This window comes from Pipra filicauda, unplaced genomic scaffold (assembly GCF_003945595.2).
Source record: "Pipra filicauda isolate LSUMZ 115617 unplaced genomic scaffold, ASM394559v2 scaffold505_size606005_pilon, whole genome shotgun sequence".
NCBI classification, from domain to species: Eukaryota; Metazoa; Chordata; class Aves; order Passeriformes; family Pipridae; genus Pipra; species Pipra filicauda.
In genome coordinates this window covers 153525-171566 of record NW_024104649.1, presented here as the reverse complement: position 1 = coordinate 171566, position 18042 = coordinate 153525, and the positions used below count along the sequence as shown (strand labels likewise).

General features: G+C 44.9%; 1 protein-coding gene across 1 annotated transcript in view; it reads left to right on the top strand.

Moving 5' to 3' along the window:
* The first annotated feature begins 524 nt into the window (after positions 1-524).
* SGPP2 (sphingosine-1-phosphate phosphatase 2) overlaps positions 525-18042 on the top strand; it is a 37679-nt gene continuing 20161 nt past the window's right edge. The window contains exons 1-2 of the mRNA XM_027751269.2: positions 525-753; positions 14962-15120. Coding sequence (XP_027607070.2) covers positions 532-753; positions 14962-15120 — 381 coding nt within the window. The 5' untranslated portion in view covers positions 525-531. The remainder of the gene's footprint in view (positions 754-14961; positions 15121-18042) is intronic.

Genomic DNA, 18042 nt, shown 5'->3' with positions numbered 1-18042 from the left:
AAACTGACTCCAATACAGGACCAAATGAAGCCAGGGACAACCCAGGGTACATTTTACACCCAAGGGGTGAATTGACAGGAAATGAGCTCACGTGGCCTGGCATCCACATTTCCCAAAGATCTCGATGTGATTCAGGGCATTTTATCTTTAGGTTAGGAAAGCAGCCGTGCTTATCTCGAGGCAGATTAAGTTCTTTTGCTTTTTGGTTTGTTTGTTTGTTTTTTTTTTTTTTTAATTATTTTTATTTTTTTTACCAGGGTCATCACGGCAGGGAAAACTCCAAAGAAGGGGAAGGCTCTGAAATTCCTGCCCCCGCCGGGTGGGAACCAGCGGGGTGGGAGCCGGGGGGGTAGGGAAGAGCACGTCCCGGCCGGCAAAGGGCGCTCCCGGGCGGGGCCCCGCACCTGTGAGGGGAGGGGCGGGGCGAGGCGGGGCTGGCGCACCTGTACGGGGCGGGGCGGGCGCACCTGCCCGCGGTCCCGCGGCCGGCGGGGCGCGCTGGGGCCGCGCTGCGCGGAGGCTGCCGGCAGCATGGCCCGTCTGCTGGGCACCCTGCGCAGCTCCCAGCCCGTGGCGCGCTTCCAGCGCTCCTGCGGGCTCTTCCCCGCCGGCGAGGAGGGCGGCGGCAGCGGTAGCGACCCCGCGGACGGGTCCCGGGACCGCGGCGCCTGCAATGGGGCGGCCGCGCTGCGCTGCCGAGCAGCCGCCGGGCGCGGCCCCCCCGGCGGGGTGCGGAGCGGCCCCGGCCCGCAGGTGAGTGCTGGGGGGCCTGGCCGTGACTCAGCACAGCCGTGCGCGCAGGGGCACCCCGGGAGGGTCCCCCCGCATCCGGCCGCCTGCCCGGGCTGGGGATGGGAAGGAGGGATGGAGGGGCCGGGCTGCGAGCGGGCGCCGGGGAGCGCTGTACGGTGCCGCAGCCCGGCTGCATCCCGGCCCCGCCGGGGAGGCGGCTTTGGCTTCTCCGCTCATCCCCGTCGCTGGCGCCCCCGAAATGAGGCGGTCGGTGCGAGCGGGACTTGCCTGCTGAGGGGCCTGGAGGAGCCCTGTCCCGTCACGCTGGGGTGCAGGTTTTCCGGCGGGCAGCGGCCGGGAAGGAGTAGTTCTGTTCCCCGCGGGTCTCTCCGTCCGGGGTGCACCTGCCGCGGTGCTGCGCTGTCCCCGCACCGGGTGCCCGCAGCCGGCCCCGCTGCCGCCCGGGACTGGGCGGTGAGCGGCTCATCTCTGTTCGTCGCAGCCGGGGTGCCGATGGAGACAGGCTGAGCTCCCTGCGCTTCCCGCTGGCCGGGCAGGTCGCGGCGTTTCCCGGCACGGTCTGTAATTCCCTTGCGTATCAGAAGGGAACAGGGAAGGGCATGATGCAACCCATGTGTACAGGTCGGACGACCTGCTTTTTCTCTTACAGTAATGACTTGAATTCATTAGTAGATCGCTTTGTGGTGCCTTTTGGAAAGCAGGTGTGATAATGGGCTTCCAAACACTACCTGCAAAATAAACACGGACCAGCCGTGAATGCTGCAACTCTACCACTCCTTCCCTGTTTCGCATCCAGTGCCCGGATTCCCGTTTCAAGCATCTAAAACTCTTCATCAGCTGCTGCTTGACTCTTTGTCAATTAGAAGATGTAGTTCTTCAGTCTGTTAATTTCTGAACTACAGTAAGATCTATTTTGGGTAAAATATGCAGATAATTCACAAGAAGTTTTGTTGTCGCTGCTTTCTTTTGAACAGTGACATAGCTAATGTAGCAGTGTTGATACTAAAATACTGTCCAAGTTAATGCTCCATGAATGCAGCTGTTCACCTTGAGCAACTGTTTTGGGTTTCACAAAGTAAGGCACAACTACCTGTATATGAAGGGTGAATGTGTCCTGAGTGAGACTACATGAAACTTGGAGATAGAAGCAGAAGGGTTTGTTTCCATAGAATTAGGACACTAACTTCTGAAACATGTGAAATTTGGGTTCAAATCCCCCCCAAATGGAGATGGGAGTAATGGTTTGAATAGTGTTTCTTTCAATGAGGTCCTAGAATTATAAAGATAGACTCTCTCTGCTCCTTTTTTTGAAACGGAAAATGGAAAATCCATTTTCACAAGGAGGGCCTTGTCCAACCTGCCAGGAGATGAAAAAAGTGAATTTGGATCTCCGTTATGCAACTCCCAGGCCCACTGCTCTGTTGCTAAATGAACTGGGATTGCCCTGACGTATCTGCAAATAAGTAGGTTTAGGAGTTTCATACACATAGCAAATTCCTTGGCCATAAGTTCTCTATGGACAGTGGTATTTTCTTGCTGTTAGCTGCAGGTGTTTGTAGAAAGGTGCTTAAGCGCTGCCCCTGCATCTCCTCCTGACGACTTGGAGTGGCTCTATGCTCATCTATCCCTTCCTGAAACTTGGGAGTTTCAAAGTTCGTGTCATCAGGACAAGTGGTTTCTGCGAGGTAGTAACTCTCACACTGCTGTGTTCTTGCTGCCACAATGCAGTAGCTAAAGGTTTTCAGGTTCTCCTGTGTAAATTCTTGCATAATCAGTGGGTTATATCTGAAAACAGAGTATATTGCATGCAGTGAAGATGTGAACGGCTGACTGGATGCTGGGGTTGCCACAGCCCCATCTCTCTAGGGCATTCCCCCTTTCTTCAGTGCCAGCTCTCAGGTCCCTGCATCGGACATGGGCTGGATTGTGTGCCAGGGTGTTCCAGCTGGAGAGACTCTGGGAAAAGGGAGTTGAGGGCTTGTAGCTGGTGGTGGTTTGGGAGGAGATGGACACACCTGGTAGGGATGGATGTCATACTGGATGGAGAGAAAAGAGGATCCCTCAGGAGGGTAAAGAGACAGGACAGCTCTTCATCTGGGAGAAGGAGGACTTTAATTACCTGCATATATCTGTTGCCAGGAGGGCTGCTCACAATTCATGAGTGTCTTCTTTTATGTATAACCTGTTAAAAAACCAAAAAAACAAAACAGCATGGCCTGACTACAGTTGCTGTATCTTTGGAAGTCAGTCCTGTCCGCCCCACAGGAGTTGCCATGAGATGATGAGACAAGGGATGAAATGCTTAGATGTGACATCCACGGCTGCATATTAATTATTGAATTAGTTGAATTACTTAAACATTGAATTAGTTGCCTAGCCCATGTTCTTGATGTTCCCTGGTTACCAGATCATTTAGAAACACTTTTTAATAACTCAGATGAAAACTCTGGTATTTGTGGATGATATAGAATGGTGCTAGTCCAAGATGCTAACTGGATTTATGACCTGGTTTGGACTGCATATTGAACCCATGGGCTTTTAGTGGAGAAACTGTCTGTTTTTATTGCTACAGAAGACAAGACAGTAACTTCTTGTAATTATCCTGTCTCTAGCTAATACTACTTTCTTTTCTGTACTCCTTTCTATTATTAACTTGTTTCACAAGGAATTTATTTCTGAAACTGCTTGAAGGTATCTTTTCCTGATGCTCTGTATAAAGTCCTCAAGTTGTGTACTTAAAAACACTGGCTTGCTTTTTGAGGATTTCTCTGGTGTTCTGTGACTGGCCAAATAAATGCCAGATATGTTTAAAAAGTGGAGCTCTGCTTATCTCTAATCTCCTGATGGACTTTTGCTCCTGAAATTAATAGCCTGAATGAAAGGGAGCAAAGGAAAAAAATAATCATCTATTCAAAGTTCTCTGTAGAGATTTGTTTGTCTTTCTCCACTCTTCCTTTCCCAGATGCTTTATCATCTCTTGAGATCTTTCTTTCTGCCTTTGAAAGAGTACAGTTCATGTTTACTCTGTAGTTATACCTTAACTGCCAGAACTGCTCCGAACTGGCACAATGTTTACAAACTGCCTGATGACGTTTAGTGATTGTATGGTTCTTGCTCATGCCGTAGGTGAGGAGGATAATAACCAGGATAACAGCAAGGTGGTGGTAACAGAAATGGAAAAGGTGGGTAAAAACTGCACATCCGGCTCAGATGTATTGCAGTTCCCAAAAATTGTAGTCAATTACTGGCAAGATGTAGATGACAACACCGCTTTTGCTGTGATGGCATGGCTGGTAACTTGAAGCATGCTTGTTCTAGGGCTAGAGTCAAGCTCTCTCTTCTGTGGTGTTCCCTTGAAATAGATTTTTACATCAGCCTCAGAATCTTGCTTTTCTTTTTTAATCATCTCGCAGGCTTACTTGGTTTCATGTTGTTTCCCTTTTCGTGCAGCAGTGAGTTGGTGGTAGCTGGGGTAGGTCCAGCAGATGAGACAAACCCCTGTGAAAAATGCCCATGAGCATTGTTAGGAGAACTGGCAGCAAGGCATTCCTGCCTCAAGTGCTAGCACTTTGTCTTCCTAGAGGATGCAGCTGAACTTTTGGAAGTTCCTCAGTTTGGAGCTGCAGCTGGAGAAACATGAGATCCAGTTTCTTATTTCAATGAGCACAAGGCTCACCTTCCCCGACGTTGTTCCCATGCTCTGGTACTCCATGTTCAATCTCCCCCGCCTGGTGTGGCTGCTGAGGGAGCTTGTCTGTCTTGGACGTGTCTGATTTTTGGTTTAAGGTTTAAGCAGGCACTAAGGGATGACGTTATTCTGTATGAGTGAGATGGTTTCATTGGATGGTTTTGGCCAGTGATGGTTTTGAGTGATGGTCTTTCAGAAGATGACAGTACAGTCGCATCCAAGATTCAGGTAGTGTGTGGCAACCCTGTGAAAATCTGTTAGCCCTGGGTTTGCCACTCCTCAGTGAGAAGCCCAGTGTACCCTGCGGAGAACAGACAGCAAAGCCAGACGTGTGTCATTTGTTACCATCTCATCTTCAGGATCTTGCTGCAGAAATGCCTGATGCTGACAGAAGTTTGTGAAGCTTCACTGATTGCAGTAGGTATCCTGCGTGGTGGCTGTGTGGTGCCAGCTGCTGAGAGAGCTGCTGCTGGCCAGGTGGGTGCCAGTGCAGGGGGTGTGTGAGGGGCTGTGCCAGCAGCCCAAGTCCTTACACCCGTGATGATGAGCTTCATGACTCAGTGCTTCCTAGCTCACAGCCTCAGTCATCTTTTTGGAGGCCATTGGACCTCATAATGAGGAGCTGTCAGGATCCTAGGATTAATTCCAGTGCTTGGAGGTGAGCCACTTACTGCTCTATAATTCTGCTGAATGTCTTAGGCCATTAGTTCAGATATCAACCAGAAGAATAAAAGCTCATCTGCTGTCATTGTTCTCCTTTACAGCTCTGGAGAACAGGAGTAGTTTTAACAGATGAGAAGCCAGAGAAAATCTGTTGTCTCTGGAAAATTCCTTTGAACAGCCAGTTCTTTCACTTTACCTTGTGTATATGCTCTGCAGGGAATGTTTATGGGTCATCTGGACAGTGGAAGGTGACTATTGACTGTCATGGCAAGTAAATCTGAGGTCTAGAATGTATGGGTAGCATTGTCTAAACCATGAGAGTTTTATTTTAAATGGCTATTCACTTTCCTGCTTTATAGGGCTTCATATCAGTTCAATTTGGTTAGCATCTGCTACTTATTCAAGGTAAACTGCTATTGGTTTAGATATAGAGGCATTTAAATGCTTTAATATGGAACTGCATTGCTGATTTATTGCTACTTTATTTTATTACTATATTTGGAAATATTTATTACTAAATGTAAAAATAAAAATAAAAATGTTTAATTCTTCCTTTTGAAGACAATTGGCAGCTGCAAACTGGATTCTGGCACACAGGAAGCTGAGTGGTCACTCTATAACCCCAGGCCAGGTTGTTATCCCCTTTGCAGCTCACTCCACTGGACAGAATTATAAATACTTATGTTAACCAGCTTAATTAGGTGTATTGCCTTCCGTGTTTCCCATTGCAATTTCCTCTTGCAAAGGGAGAGCATTGGGGTACTTTATTTTACAGAAGGCAGTGTCAGACACCTCTATTGTGCCACGAGAGCAAATATTGAGTGTTTGCAGGGAAGGGGCTCAGAGGAGTTGGCAGCGAGGAGCCTGTTCTCTGAAAAATATAAGACCTATCCACCAGGATGTATGGCATGAAGGAGAGAACAGAGTAAGCAAAATACTATATGAAGGGTCTGGGGAGGAGGAGGGGGGAGTCCTAATAGAAGGGCAGCTGTGATGCCCTTCACTTGGACCTATGAAGTGCCAGAGTGAATATTGAACTGGCATAGACTGAAGGATTAAGCCTTGCAAACACCTGCCAAATAGTGCCAACAGTGCTGTGCGGGCACTGCTGGCTCATGGAGGCTGCTGGAGTGCTGAGGGGGCTTCAGCCACAGAGTCCCTTGTTCAGCAGGGTAGGAGATCCAGGTCTTGAAGCAGCAGAAGAGATCCTTGAAGCTGCACTTGATGGCAACATGAGGTTACATGTTGGTCTCCCTGTGTGTTTCTCCATTGGAAACAGAGCTGACACTGGCATAGCCTGCACTTATTGCAACTAATAATGAGGCAGCAAGTGAATTGAGAACATCTTATCTACAGCTCTCCTCCCCGGGGCGGGCTGGCTGCTGAGGTGTCCTCCAATATGCCTCTCCACAGCCACAGCTGCAATTTGAACATATATCCCTTCCCTCTTACAGTGGTCTGGGTACATCTGGCTGGGAATTGCATATTTGTGATGATACTTAGCCCTAAGCCCTTTTAAGTACTACCTTAGGAAACTGCTGTTTGACTTGAAACCTCGAGCTCTTTGCAGGAGAAGCAGTCATTTCACCCTGTGGTGCCCAAGTATAAGAGATTAAAAAAATAATAGTTTAGTTTTCTGAAAATGGTAAATGTTTCTCTGCCCATTTATCTTCCAGAAGCCTTACTGCTCCATGCCTCTCAGGGTAGACCTCTGCTGTGGAACCAATCTTTGTGCAAAAGTAACTGACTGCGTTCTTGGTGCTGCTGGGTAGAAATATGTGACTAATCTGTGGTGTCAAGCTTCCAGGATATGTTTAATTTCTAAAACAAAATCTTAAAATGAGAACAAGCTTTTTGCTCTGAGAAGAAACATAACAGTGAAGTGCTGGTTCTCCATGGTCACTGGCCATTCACACGTTTCTGTTGGGTTAGGTCAGGTTAAGTTTCTGTTGAGGAGCTCCCATCAGCTGGGAGCTCCTCAAACCTGGTGTGCTGGGGGAAAAGTAATAGAGGGGCTTCCCATTCCTCCTCCCCTATATCTCTGAGAACACCCTGGCTATTTAGCAGCCATGCAGGTCCTAGTAATGCTCTGACTCATGTGTTTTTGGCAGGAAGTCAAAACTAAGAGGTGGTGGTGCTTGCAGGGAGCTGGTGTGTAGGCAGGGTGGCCATCTAATGCTGTGCAGATTGAAAACTGCTGTTTTGTGACACATCCTTCTTCTATCCAAAAACAGTTTTAGTAACACTCTGCCTTTGCAGAGATGAAGTACAGTTATGTTTCAGAGGAATTTGATATCTGCTTTGAAGTTGGAATGCCCATCTTTCTGAACTGCCTGTAATTTTCTTTCTCTGGCTTTTAACTCATGTGTTTTCCTCCCTCTGTCCATAGACACAAATGCTACCTAGCCCTTAAAATAACTTCCTCAGACATTTCCAGGTGTGGACCCTATGTTGCACCTCTCAAAATTGCAGTCTAATTCTCGTAAATTAAAATGCAATTAAATAAACCTGTTCTTCCACTGTAAAACAGGGAGGAAGGAAGCCTTTTCCTTCTACCCTTCCCTCTCCTGCCTCCCTTTTGCCCTGTTGTTTTGATATTGCACAAATTGGCCAGTTCTTCCTGGAATGTGGGAGGATGCTGAAGTGCATGGGAAGCTCACCCACCACTTCTGTCATGGCACTTGAAACCGTGTCAATCTGCCCAACCTCTGGCTGGCAAAGCAGGGCTGAGGGGATGCAGGAGGTGAGTTCATCAAGAAGGAGATGCACACAGCCCTACCTACGCTGTTGTTGTGCAGCTTTCTTGGCAGGAAACTGCTGCCAACACACATCAGTGATTAAAAACAAAAGAGTAAGAACTGGACATCGGGGGTGTCACTCGAGCAACTGGAATGGCCGTGAGAGGAACAACTTACCATAAAGAGCATGCAAGGAAACACAAAGGCCTTACCCTCTGTGTCAGGGAGGTGTGTATAGGTGTGTGCTCAACTCTGAAGATCATGGTGGAAGGTAGACCTTTTTGGATTCCTCAATATTATACCAGAAGAAAAGGAGGGAAGCATGATTCTGATCTCACGAGACCACTGTGTGGAGAAGATCAGAACATCTCGCTTTTTTACTAGCAACTGGCAAAAGCTCCAAAGTATATGAGCTAGCAGGTTTGAGGGTTGCACTAGATGACCTTTAAAGGTCCCTTCCAACCCAAACTGTTCTGGTTCCCTGAACCATGGTTGTCAACTCTCCAGGTATTGGCTAAGAAAGGAATATATGAAGCTGCATGGTCTGCAAGTTTGAGTGCCACAATGGACACCTTTTGATGGAAAACAATGAGAGTCTCTTCAGAATAGGCTTCATATCTATGTGGAAATAACTAGTTGGAAATTTGATTGTGAGAGACGTGCTGCTTGTGAGGTGAATTTAGAAGAAACTGCAGTCAGGCTGGAGGATGAGAACGGAAGTCAAATAGTCTTGTCAAGCTGAAGGTGTGTTTGAAAATTGGCTTCTGTTCAATAGGTGCAGATACTTATTGAAGAAGCAGTTGTAATAGATACTCAACTGTAGAATGGAAAACAGTAGACTTGGTAATGATTTCGTGGAGGAAAAGAAGTGGGTAGAGGAGATCACAGGTTGGGCATGGTTCAGTGGTAGCATGCCTCTGAAAACCACCCTCAAAATGAATGAAATTCTGCAGGAGTGTTTCTTCAGCATTACTGCACCATGTCTGATGTTTGGGCTCTGAAATTCAAGACAGGTATGTTAAGTGCTGTGTCTGGAAAATGCTAAGTATCTTCTGGAAGAATTACCAGGTGATTAAGCAGTGGAAGAGAGGACAGTTGTCCTTTCTGAATGCTTGTGCAACCTTCTCCTGTGTAAGCTTTAAGAGAGGGGAAACAATTTTTTCCTTGTCTGCAGCAGATACTGAAATTTAAACCTATGACTATTTTATTAAGAAAGTTTCAGGCTAGGTGGCAGGAGAGCAGACCACTTGGAGATTGCCTGGAGAAGCAATGGAGCCTCCGACACTGGTGTCAGTAAAGACAGGTTAGACAAATTTTAGATGAACTTCCATCAGAGTGATGGGAGTGTAAGCTGTCCGTCCTTGGCGGACAAGCTGGACTAGGCTTGGTTTAGGTTGTCTTTTAGGAAGCCCAAGGTTGTCCTTCCAGTGACTTGCAGGTCCTTCATAAGCAATCTCACTCTTGTAACCATGCCCCTATACATCTGAAAGACTTATGGGGTTTTCTTTGTTTCTTCAAGAAGGCTTTCTTTTAGAAAGACAACGTAATCAATTTTTTCCTTCACTGATTCTTCCTATTAACTGCCTGAACAAATGCTCTGTCAACTCTAATCTTATGTTATTCCCTTTACATTTAAATTACTTGGCAGATTCTGTTACTTCTATGTGTTCTTCCAACTGAATGAAGGAGGCTAATAGTGTTACCTCAAAAGCATGATACAGAAATAAAACCTATAATTCAGTCTACCTCCCAAGTACTAATTGGAGTGGAAGGAGTTATAATCTGAAGTTTAAAAAATTAAATCTTCACACATAAACTGAGCTATTTTAACTGTGTGCTGAACCCATTCCAGCTTCAGTGTGCTGGGTGTGTGTTGATTGTGCAGGTGTATGTGTCTGTCTCAGCTACACCATCCTTTACAGACTGAAGGGGAAATTTCGGATGAAGATGTACTGATGTCAAATGTGGTGAATGGTGTGAGAGATTGATTGGGTGACCATTGTGCCCAGTGGGACAGTTGGAAGACCTGGATGCTCATGTCCTCTTTACTACTAGACTGGTCTCAGGCTTTGGTCTGGCAAAGCATAGCACCTTTCAGCCTGACAGCTCCCAGCCATCCCTGGTGCCATTTGCAGAACTGCTCTGTTATGGTACCTTTGCTGAGATCTTTAGGTAATGGCCTTTTTTAGTGCTTTGAATGAATTAAGAAATGTTACTGGGATTCTGCCTGGTTTTTAGGCTCCCCACTTGTTCTTTGCCTGAGGTGACTGAAAGTGCTCTGTGACTCTCTGGCTTGAAGCTGATGTGTTGTTACTTCTCATGCAGTGATTGTCTTTGCTTCTGCATCAGCTGATGGTCCCAGACCACATGTCCCTGTAATTGCTGGGAGCTGGACGTTGCCTCTCTGTGTACTACTCAACAAGCACTTGCTGCAAACAGCAGAGCTGGACTGAACTTTATGGCATTTTCTTGTGATTTCTGTTTGTCTCAGTCTCCACATTTCTGAGGTTTCGTTAGCTCTAGGTGTCCCTCCTTCAATAAGAACAGTATGTAGACTGCACAACTATTGCTCACTGGCTGCCTCACATTCTGTAGAGGGTAAAAAATGAATTACTTGTTTAAAAGTGGTTAACAGAGTGGGAAGCTGCACATATGTATGAGTTTGGTTAGGTGCGTTTTTCATGCCTTGGGGCTTCCTGTGCTATGGCCCTCCCCACCACTGTCTTCCTGACATCTTTGCAATTCCTTCCATCTGTCTGTAACCCTCCTTTGCTGGCTCCTCCCTCACCTCACCATGGGTGCTCTGCCCCCAGCCCCTCCCTGTGAGGGGCTCGTGGCCACATCAGGATCTCCCACTTGGGCACAGCGCCTGTCTCGTGGTCACCCTGTTCTTTCCTCTTGGAGCAGTGAGTTCCAGTGTTGCTGCTCCCAGGGAAGGTGAATGCATAGGTCCTGGAGTGTTACTGAGTGCTCTCAGCTGCTTGTTAGATCTTCAGGAAACTCTGAATGTGTTTGACATTGAGATGGATGGAAGAGCTGAAGCTTTTGATAATCATGGTTTTTCTTTTTCTCATTTTCCAAAATCTAATCACCAATATCTAGTTTTTTGTTGTGACTTGATAGGTTCTTCTATTAACTGTTAGTAAACATAGAAGCTGATGTAAGACTGACTTTCTACAGAAGACTGGAGTACAGAATGTTTTTCCCACTGTTTATACTCCAGACAGCACTGTCCTTTGGGGCTGAATTGTCTGATTTACACTTTCTCTATGTGCAGCAACATCTAGATTAGAATTTTTGGCTTTTCCCCTTGTTCCTGGTTTCTCATGGCTTCTCTAAATTTTGTACCTTTTTTTTTTACTGCAGTAAAAAAATCACTTAAATGATAAATATTGCAATGCATTAACTACAGACTTTGGGAGGGAAATCGCTGATCTTCTGCAAGGCAATTCTGTTGGAAGGGGAAGCAAGGGACTTCAAGAACTTCAATTAAACATGTACATCTTCTAAAAGATCCAAAGTAATTGAGAGCTGAGAACAGAGTGTTGGTTAATTGTATCTCTGGGTCAGACTCTGAGCCTTAGAAGTCTGATGCTGCAAAGCTTGTCTCTAGAGACAGGGCAAGATAAGCCAGGGCCTGTTTAGATCTCTGACAAGAGATATCCCACAGGAATTGCAGGAGCAATATCTTTACACAGCTACTATTTTTTTGTCTTGTGGGGTTATACCTCTGCCTAAAAATACATGTTCTGTTAGTGGTGCAGTTGCTGTTCCCTCACTTCAGCTTTGAAGGCTAAATGTTACATATGCACATCCTTTTAAAATGATGGATTCCTCCTATGCTGTGTCATCGTCTGTTATTGTATTTCCGGAGTCACCATGGTGTTGGTTTGCCCTGCTCTGCTGGCCCTGTCATTACTGCTCTGTAGGAATGCTTTGGGGATGCTCCAGGGAGGTTGGGTGGGTGCTGTGGCACAGGGTTTGCACTCAAGGGCCCTGAGATAAGGCAGCACCTGGTGTGGGTGACCCACTCAAGTGCGGAGACTGCCAAAGTGGGATGACCTTCAATAGCCATTTTCCATGACAATACTTCAGGTGAGTAGTTAATTTACAGAGACTCACCATTCATGAGAGTTTCTTATGTTCTGAGCAGTCAAGGATTTTAAAAAGTAGATACTTTACAGTTGATGAGAAGAGTCATTTGTGGGAAATTACGTGTCTTCTGCATCTGCAAATGTCATGGCTTATAGCATCTTGCTTCTGAAATGCTCTAAAATTCTGATTTTATATACAGCCTTAATTACTGCCCATTAAAACCCCTCTGGTCCAGACCAAATAGCAGTGGAGATGCATGAAAGGGCTGACTCACTTAAAGGACTTCAGGGATTGTGAAAGGCATCAGGTCACTTCAGTACATTAAGAATAACCAAGTCTAAAGATCAGAGTTACTTAAAATTAGAGATTGGATAAACTTCTGAGAATGTTAGAATATGCTAAATGTTCACATGAACAATTGCAATCACTTTTCCTGCACTGGGGTTAGAATGAGAATAAAAAGGGAAGACACTTCTCAAAGCACAGCAGTCTTTGCTTTCTGCAGGAATAGTGTGTATTAATAGTGAACGTGAGCTAACTGCTGTCTGAAGGTGCATGGAGCAGGTTTGCTGTACTTACAATGCTTTAGGATCACAATGAGTGCAAACATCAACTTTTTATTACCATGCACTACCAAACATCAAGTGGTGATAGCGTGCATGTCTGACATGTGGCTGTTAGCACTGTGGGTCACAGACAGACTCTGTTTGTCCCCTGCCACGCACTGGCTGTGCACAACTGCTGGTGTAGAGTTAAAAAAAGAAAGTGTTAAAAACCCAAGCAAACAAAAAATCCCAAACAAGTGTGTGTAGGGGGTGGTTTCTGATAGGAAAGGAGAAAGAAAAAAGAAAGGTTTTAAAAATCACGTGGAAGGACTTGGCCCTACCTTCTACCTGGAAATACTTTTTTAACTCCAGATTTCTTTTAGAACTTGAAAAACTATTGCCCACAAGACAGCTATTGGAATTGGAAAATTTTATCCCTCATCTCATGAGGTTCCGAATACAAAAGCATTACCTTAGGGATATATCTGATCATCTTGAGCTAAAGCACACAAGCACATCATTCCTAATACCTTGGAGGATTGATGCTTAATTGAGGAGTTAGTGATGCCAGAAGAGGGCTTTCTGTGGGGCCATGTTAAGTGTCACCAAATACGGTTTCAGAATCTCAGACAGAAGAAGCATTGGAGTGCTAATTGCACTTGGGGTGTTTTCTAAGTGGCAGATGAGACTAGAGACACTCAGACTGATTGCTCTGTCATTTGGCCAGCCCCAGCACACTGCTGTTATCCTAGAGGGATTCCAGTAAACCCTCTGTGACCTCTGCTACTGATAGATGGGGGAACACTCCTCTGACCCTGCCGTTTCAGACTCATCTCTTCTGTTTATTGACACAAAAATCAATTTAAGCTGTGTTTTTTCTATGATAGGTGAATGGATGCAACTTCTTTCCATCTTCCTTTTGTAGTGCTCATGCAGTTTGCCTCATCTCTGCATTAAAAGCAGATGAAGTGACTGAAACTTCTAATGGCTTTTACAATGAGTCACAATTGTATATCTAGACTCCTTAGACAATTTTTACATTTTCTTACTAGCACATAGAATGAGAGTTTTCTCTCTGGTTAATGAGTTACACAGACCACTCTGAGCATAACAGTGTTCCTGTTAGAAGAGTTTTGTTAGCTTATGTCAAAGCTGTATCTTAACTTAGTGTGTCTATGCTGAAACCTTTGTGATCCCTTCTTAGTTCTCATCTTTAGGAAGTTCTTTCATCTCATATTTACATAGGTAACCTCTATATTAATTTTTTGGAGGGAGATGGAGTGGGACTAGACTGGCTCCTTTGCTCCTTCCCCAAATCAAAAATTCTCTTCATATACATTTGTGTGTGTGTATATACATGTGTGTATATATATCCTTCTTTTTCCTTAAGTGTACAGGTACTCCTATAAAATGTGATTGACTTGCATGTTGCTCCTGCTGACAGGATGTGAGGGTTTTTAGTGGTTTCCTAGTCCCAAATGGCAGCAGCAGCAGCAGCAAACCTTTTCTAGACACTTTGGACAAGTGAACAAAGTCATGGACTTAGCAATGAGTGCTGTTCTGTGGCTTCCTGGCCCTGGAGGGCTGGGTGTCACCTTTTAGAAGAGAGAATACAAACGTGTTAGGTGGGGTACATCTTATGAAATTATCCAGCTGCCAAATCCAGAGATTGAATGAAATATCTAGCTTAATAAAATGAATAAATAAAGTGCTAAAGTGTCACTGATTGCAATGTATCTGCTGGTAATGTTTAAAGAGACAACCTGGTGGTTGTTACTTAAAAATTTCACAGAAGTGAAAATCTGGTGGTGACAGGGGCAGCTCCTCTCTCTGCCCACTCACAGCCTTGTTTTCCCCTGGATCTGCTCATGCAGCTGCAATTGCTGAGCCCAGTTCCATGTAAAAGCTGTAGTTTACAGCTGTGGCATCTCAGCGTGGGGTGACTCCCTGAGCATCCTGCCATGGGCAGCATGGGGTGGGAGGCACATGGAGAGCCTGGTGTTGAGGGCAGTGCTGGGGATGCTGCTGTCAGTGGACCTGGCAGCAAATTTCTCATACTAGCAGGGTCAACTTTGACTGCTATAATGAGGCAAATCCTAAATGAAGTGGTTTGCTAATTGCAGTTTATATTTTTCATCTCAACAGTGAAAACAATGGTGGCTTTGTCTACAGATGTAAAAACTTAGCACATCAGTACTCTTTTCTGAAATACTCTTTATTACCCTCGAGGAAGAGCTGATCCCTTCTCTTGAAAGTTTCTGTCAGTTTAATTAGCCTGAATAGATTTCTGCTCTACAGGAAACGTAGTTGAGCTATCATTATAGTCTTCATTTTAGTATAAAAGTTGAACTTCATTTCTTTACACTTTTTATAACAAGTTGTTTAGTTTAAGGTCTGGGAACTGTAGCAGTTAAAGTATCTTAAATGTTTGCTGTGATTTTCTAATTCGTTAAAACTTTGCAAAATTCTCCTTTTCCAGGGCTGCACGCAGAAGTATATTGTGAAGAACTACTTCTACTACTACTTGTTCAGGTTTTCAGCTGCTTTGGGTGAAGAGATTTTTTATATCACTTTCCTTCCATTTACCTACTGGAATATTGATCACTCCGTATCTAGAAGAATGATAATTGTTTGGTCTGTAAGTATTTCTATGATTAATTTAAATGTTGATTCTGTATCTACAGCAAATGAATATTTAAGAATAACCCTTCAAACAAACAAAATCCCTTCAAACAAAAGAAGCACCGACACTATTTATACATAACTCATGTGTTCAGGAATCAGAGGCATTGTGATGCTGAGAGAGGAGCTGGCAGGCATTAGCTGACATGGGGTGTCTGTTCATCTCTGCCACATCTTGGACTGACTTATTTTTTTCCAGCCCAATCACAGATTCAGCTGCTGATAGGGTTTACATAGAACAGTTGGGAAAACACTTCCTTCCCAATGTGTCATAGCATTTTAATGATAATTTTTCATCACTTTGGGAAATCTTTCTCTTATTCTAATTTCTTCTGCATAACTTGTTGCATAGTTCTTGCTTGACTGAAATGACTATAAACTTGATAGTAAGGGGATGTGCAGACTGCAGCAGGATAAGCAGTAATTTGAGGGGGGGAAATCAGATTATCTGTTGAAGACTAAGACTTAAAAGCATTGATTTTTTTTTTTTTGTTAATACGAGAGCATTCTCAAATTAACTGGTTTCTGCATTGATTCAGCCTTCACGAGTGTGGTTTGTGGGTATCCAGAATAATGTATTTCCATTCTAGCACTGAAAAAACAGTAGATAACCAGGCACTTCAGGCTGAGATTGGCTGTTTTGTCACTGACATTGCTCATCTTGGTATTGATCAGATCTTTGCTGCTCAAATTTTAGAACAAGGAAGGGAGGTAAGTGAGCACCTCTGGCAGATGGCAGGACCATGGAGGTGTAGCTGTCAATTGATCTAAGAAATTGAAGTTTGGTAAAAATTTGGGTTTGATAGCTAGCTTTTTTTCTTTACAGTGAAGCTTCTCTGTGATTTGGTCAATTCTGTTTAATAATATTCTGTCTTTTGACCAAATAATATGATAAGAAATAATAAAAACTATTTGAATTCCTAATACACTTCAAATACACACGGTCTTGGAGAGAAGGCATCAATTGCTCTGTGCCAATAACCCTAGTCAATACATTTTATAAAGAGGACATGAAAAATAACTTGCAAGTGAAATGTAGAAGTAGGTGGACACTGTATAATTAGAGCTGGGTTTTGGCCAGGAGTACACCTACTGCTTCTGGAAACATGCCACAGAAGATGAAAATTGGTAGTCACTGCCTTCTGGGTTTGCATATTGCTCAGAAAATGACTCTTTAGAGCTCCTCATATGCAGACTTGCTATGTCTTTTTCTTGCAAGGAGTTCATCTGAGTACTGGCCAGATCTAGTCTGGTTTAAGACCTCGTCACAGTCTATAACTTCCTCGTGAGGGGAAGAGGAAGGGCAGGCACTGATCTCTTCTCTGTGGTGACCAGTGACAGGACCTGTGGGAATGGTCTGAAGTTGTGTCAGGGGAGGTTTAGGTTGAATATTAGAAAGAGGTTCTTCACCCAGAGGGTGGTTGGGCACTGAACAGGCTCCCCAGGTCAGTGGTCACAGCACCAAGCCTGACAGAGTTCAAGTGTTTGGACGATACCCTGAGGCACATGGTGTGATTCTTGAGGATGGTCCTGTGCAGGGCCAGGAGTTGGACTTGATGATCCTTGTGGGTCCCTTCCAAATCAGCATATTCTGTGATTCTGTAATTAGAGTATTCAAGCATGTGATATTATGATTATTAATATTATTTTTCCAGTTACTGAGGGAGTTGTGGAGTTGCACTTCATAATGAAAAGGGGAAGTTGTTTTAAATATATGGGCTTATGACAACCTGTATTTTTAAAACGTTGATTATGTGTAATTGCAAAATGACTAAAGATGTCTGTGCAGGCCATGTGTTAATATTATGGCAAGCTCAGCTGGGTGGGTTTCTTGCTGGCGAGAAGGCTGTGAGCAGGAACTGGTATTAAGAGTGCTGTAAGTGGTGCTGGTCTGTCTTACAGAATCATAGAATGGCTTGGGTTGGAAGGGACCTTAAAGATCTTCTACTTCCATCCTCCCTGCCATGGGCAGGGACACCTTCCACTAGACCAGGTTGCTCAAAGCCCCATCCAGCCTGGTCTTAGTCATGTATGTGACAGCACAATTGGTTTAGCTGCATGGGAAATGCCAAGGAGTCAGTGGGACAAAGCCATGGTGTTAGCTAACTGGGAGGTTTTTGGTGATAGCAGTGGAAGGACACCTGTCTGGTGACACAGTGGTGAGCAGAAGTGCAGACCCACAGGCTCTCTGCAATCCAGAGTTTTGAAGAAATGCTTCTGAATGGATGATGATGATGTGGGGCTAAGAAGAGCTGTGTTAGATAAAAGTAAAAATCCAGGTAGCCTGATATCTCTGGCAACAGCTGCCAGTTGAAGTCTGGGAAAAGTATGAAGGGGCAAGTGCAGCACCCAGGCATGTTCTGCAGAAGGCTCTTACCCATCAAGGGAAAGGAGTTGGTATCAAAGGGAGAGCTTTAAGGGGAAGGTAGTAGTAGTTCCCTTTAAAAGAGATGTTCAGGATGAGGAGGGGCTGTTAGTGAAGCTCTTCAGCAGGGAGTGGACTAGTGAGAGTTCCCAGTGAGAGCTGGGTACACTGGGAACACCGTAGGCAGGGATGGTGGTGACAAAGAGGGTGAGATCATCGGCCAGAAGTGGGGCTGCCTGTGAGCACTGGAGAAATAGAAGGGTGCTGAGGGTGGTGCTTTGGTTTGTGCTGTTTCCAACTTAAACCTGTGAGTTTCTGCTGCAAGTTGGAAATAATGTCAGTTTGCCAGGATGAATCAGGGGAGTTTCTTCCCTTAAAAATCAAAGCAGCATTAATGCTGTTTACAAAGCTTTCCTGCCATCTTATCTGTAATATTTTATGCAGAGCCAGTCACCCCCATTTGAGAAAGATGATTTCAAACTGGAGCAGGGCCAGGGATGATTCAAGAACAGA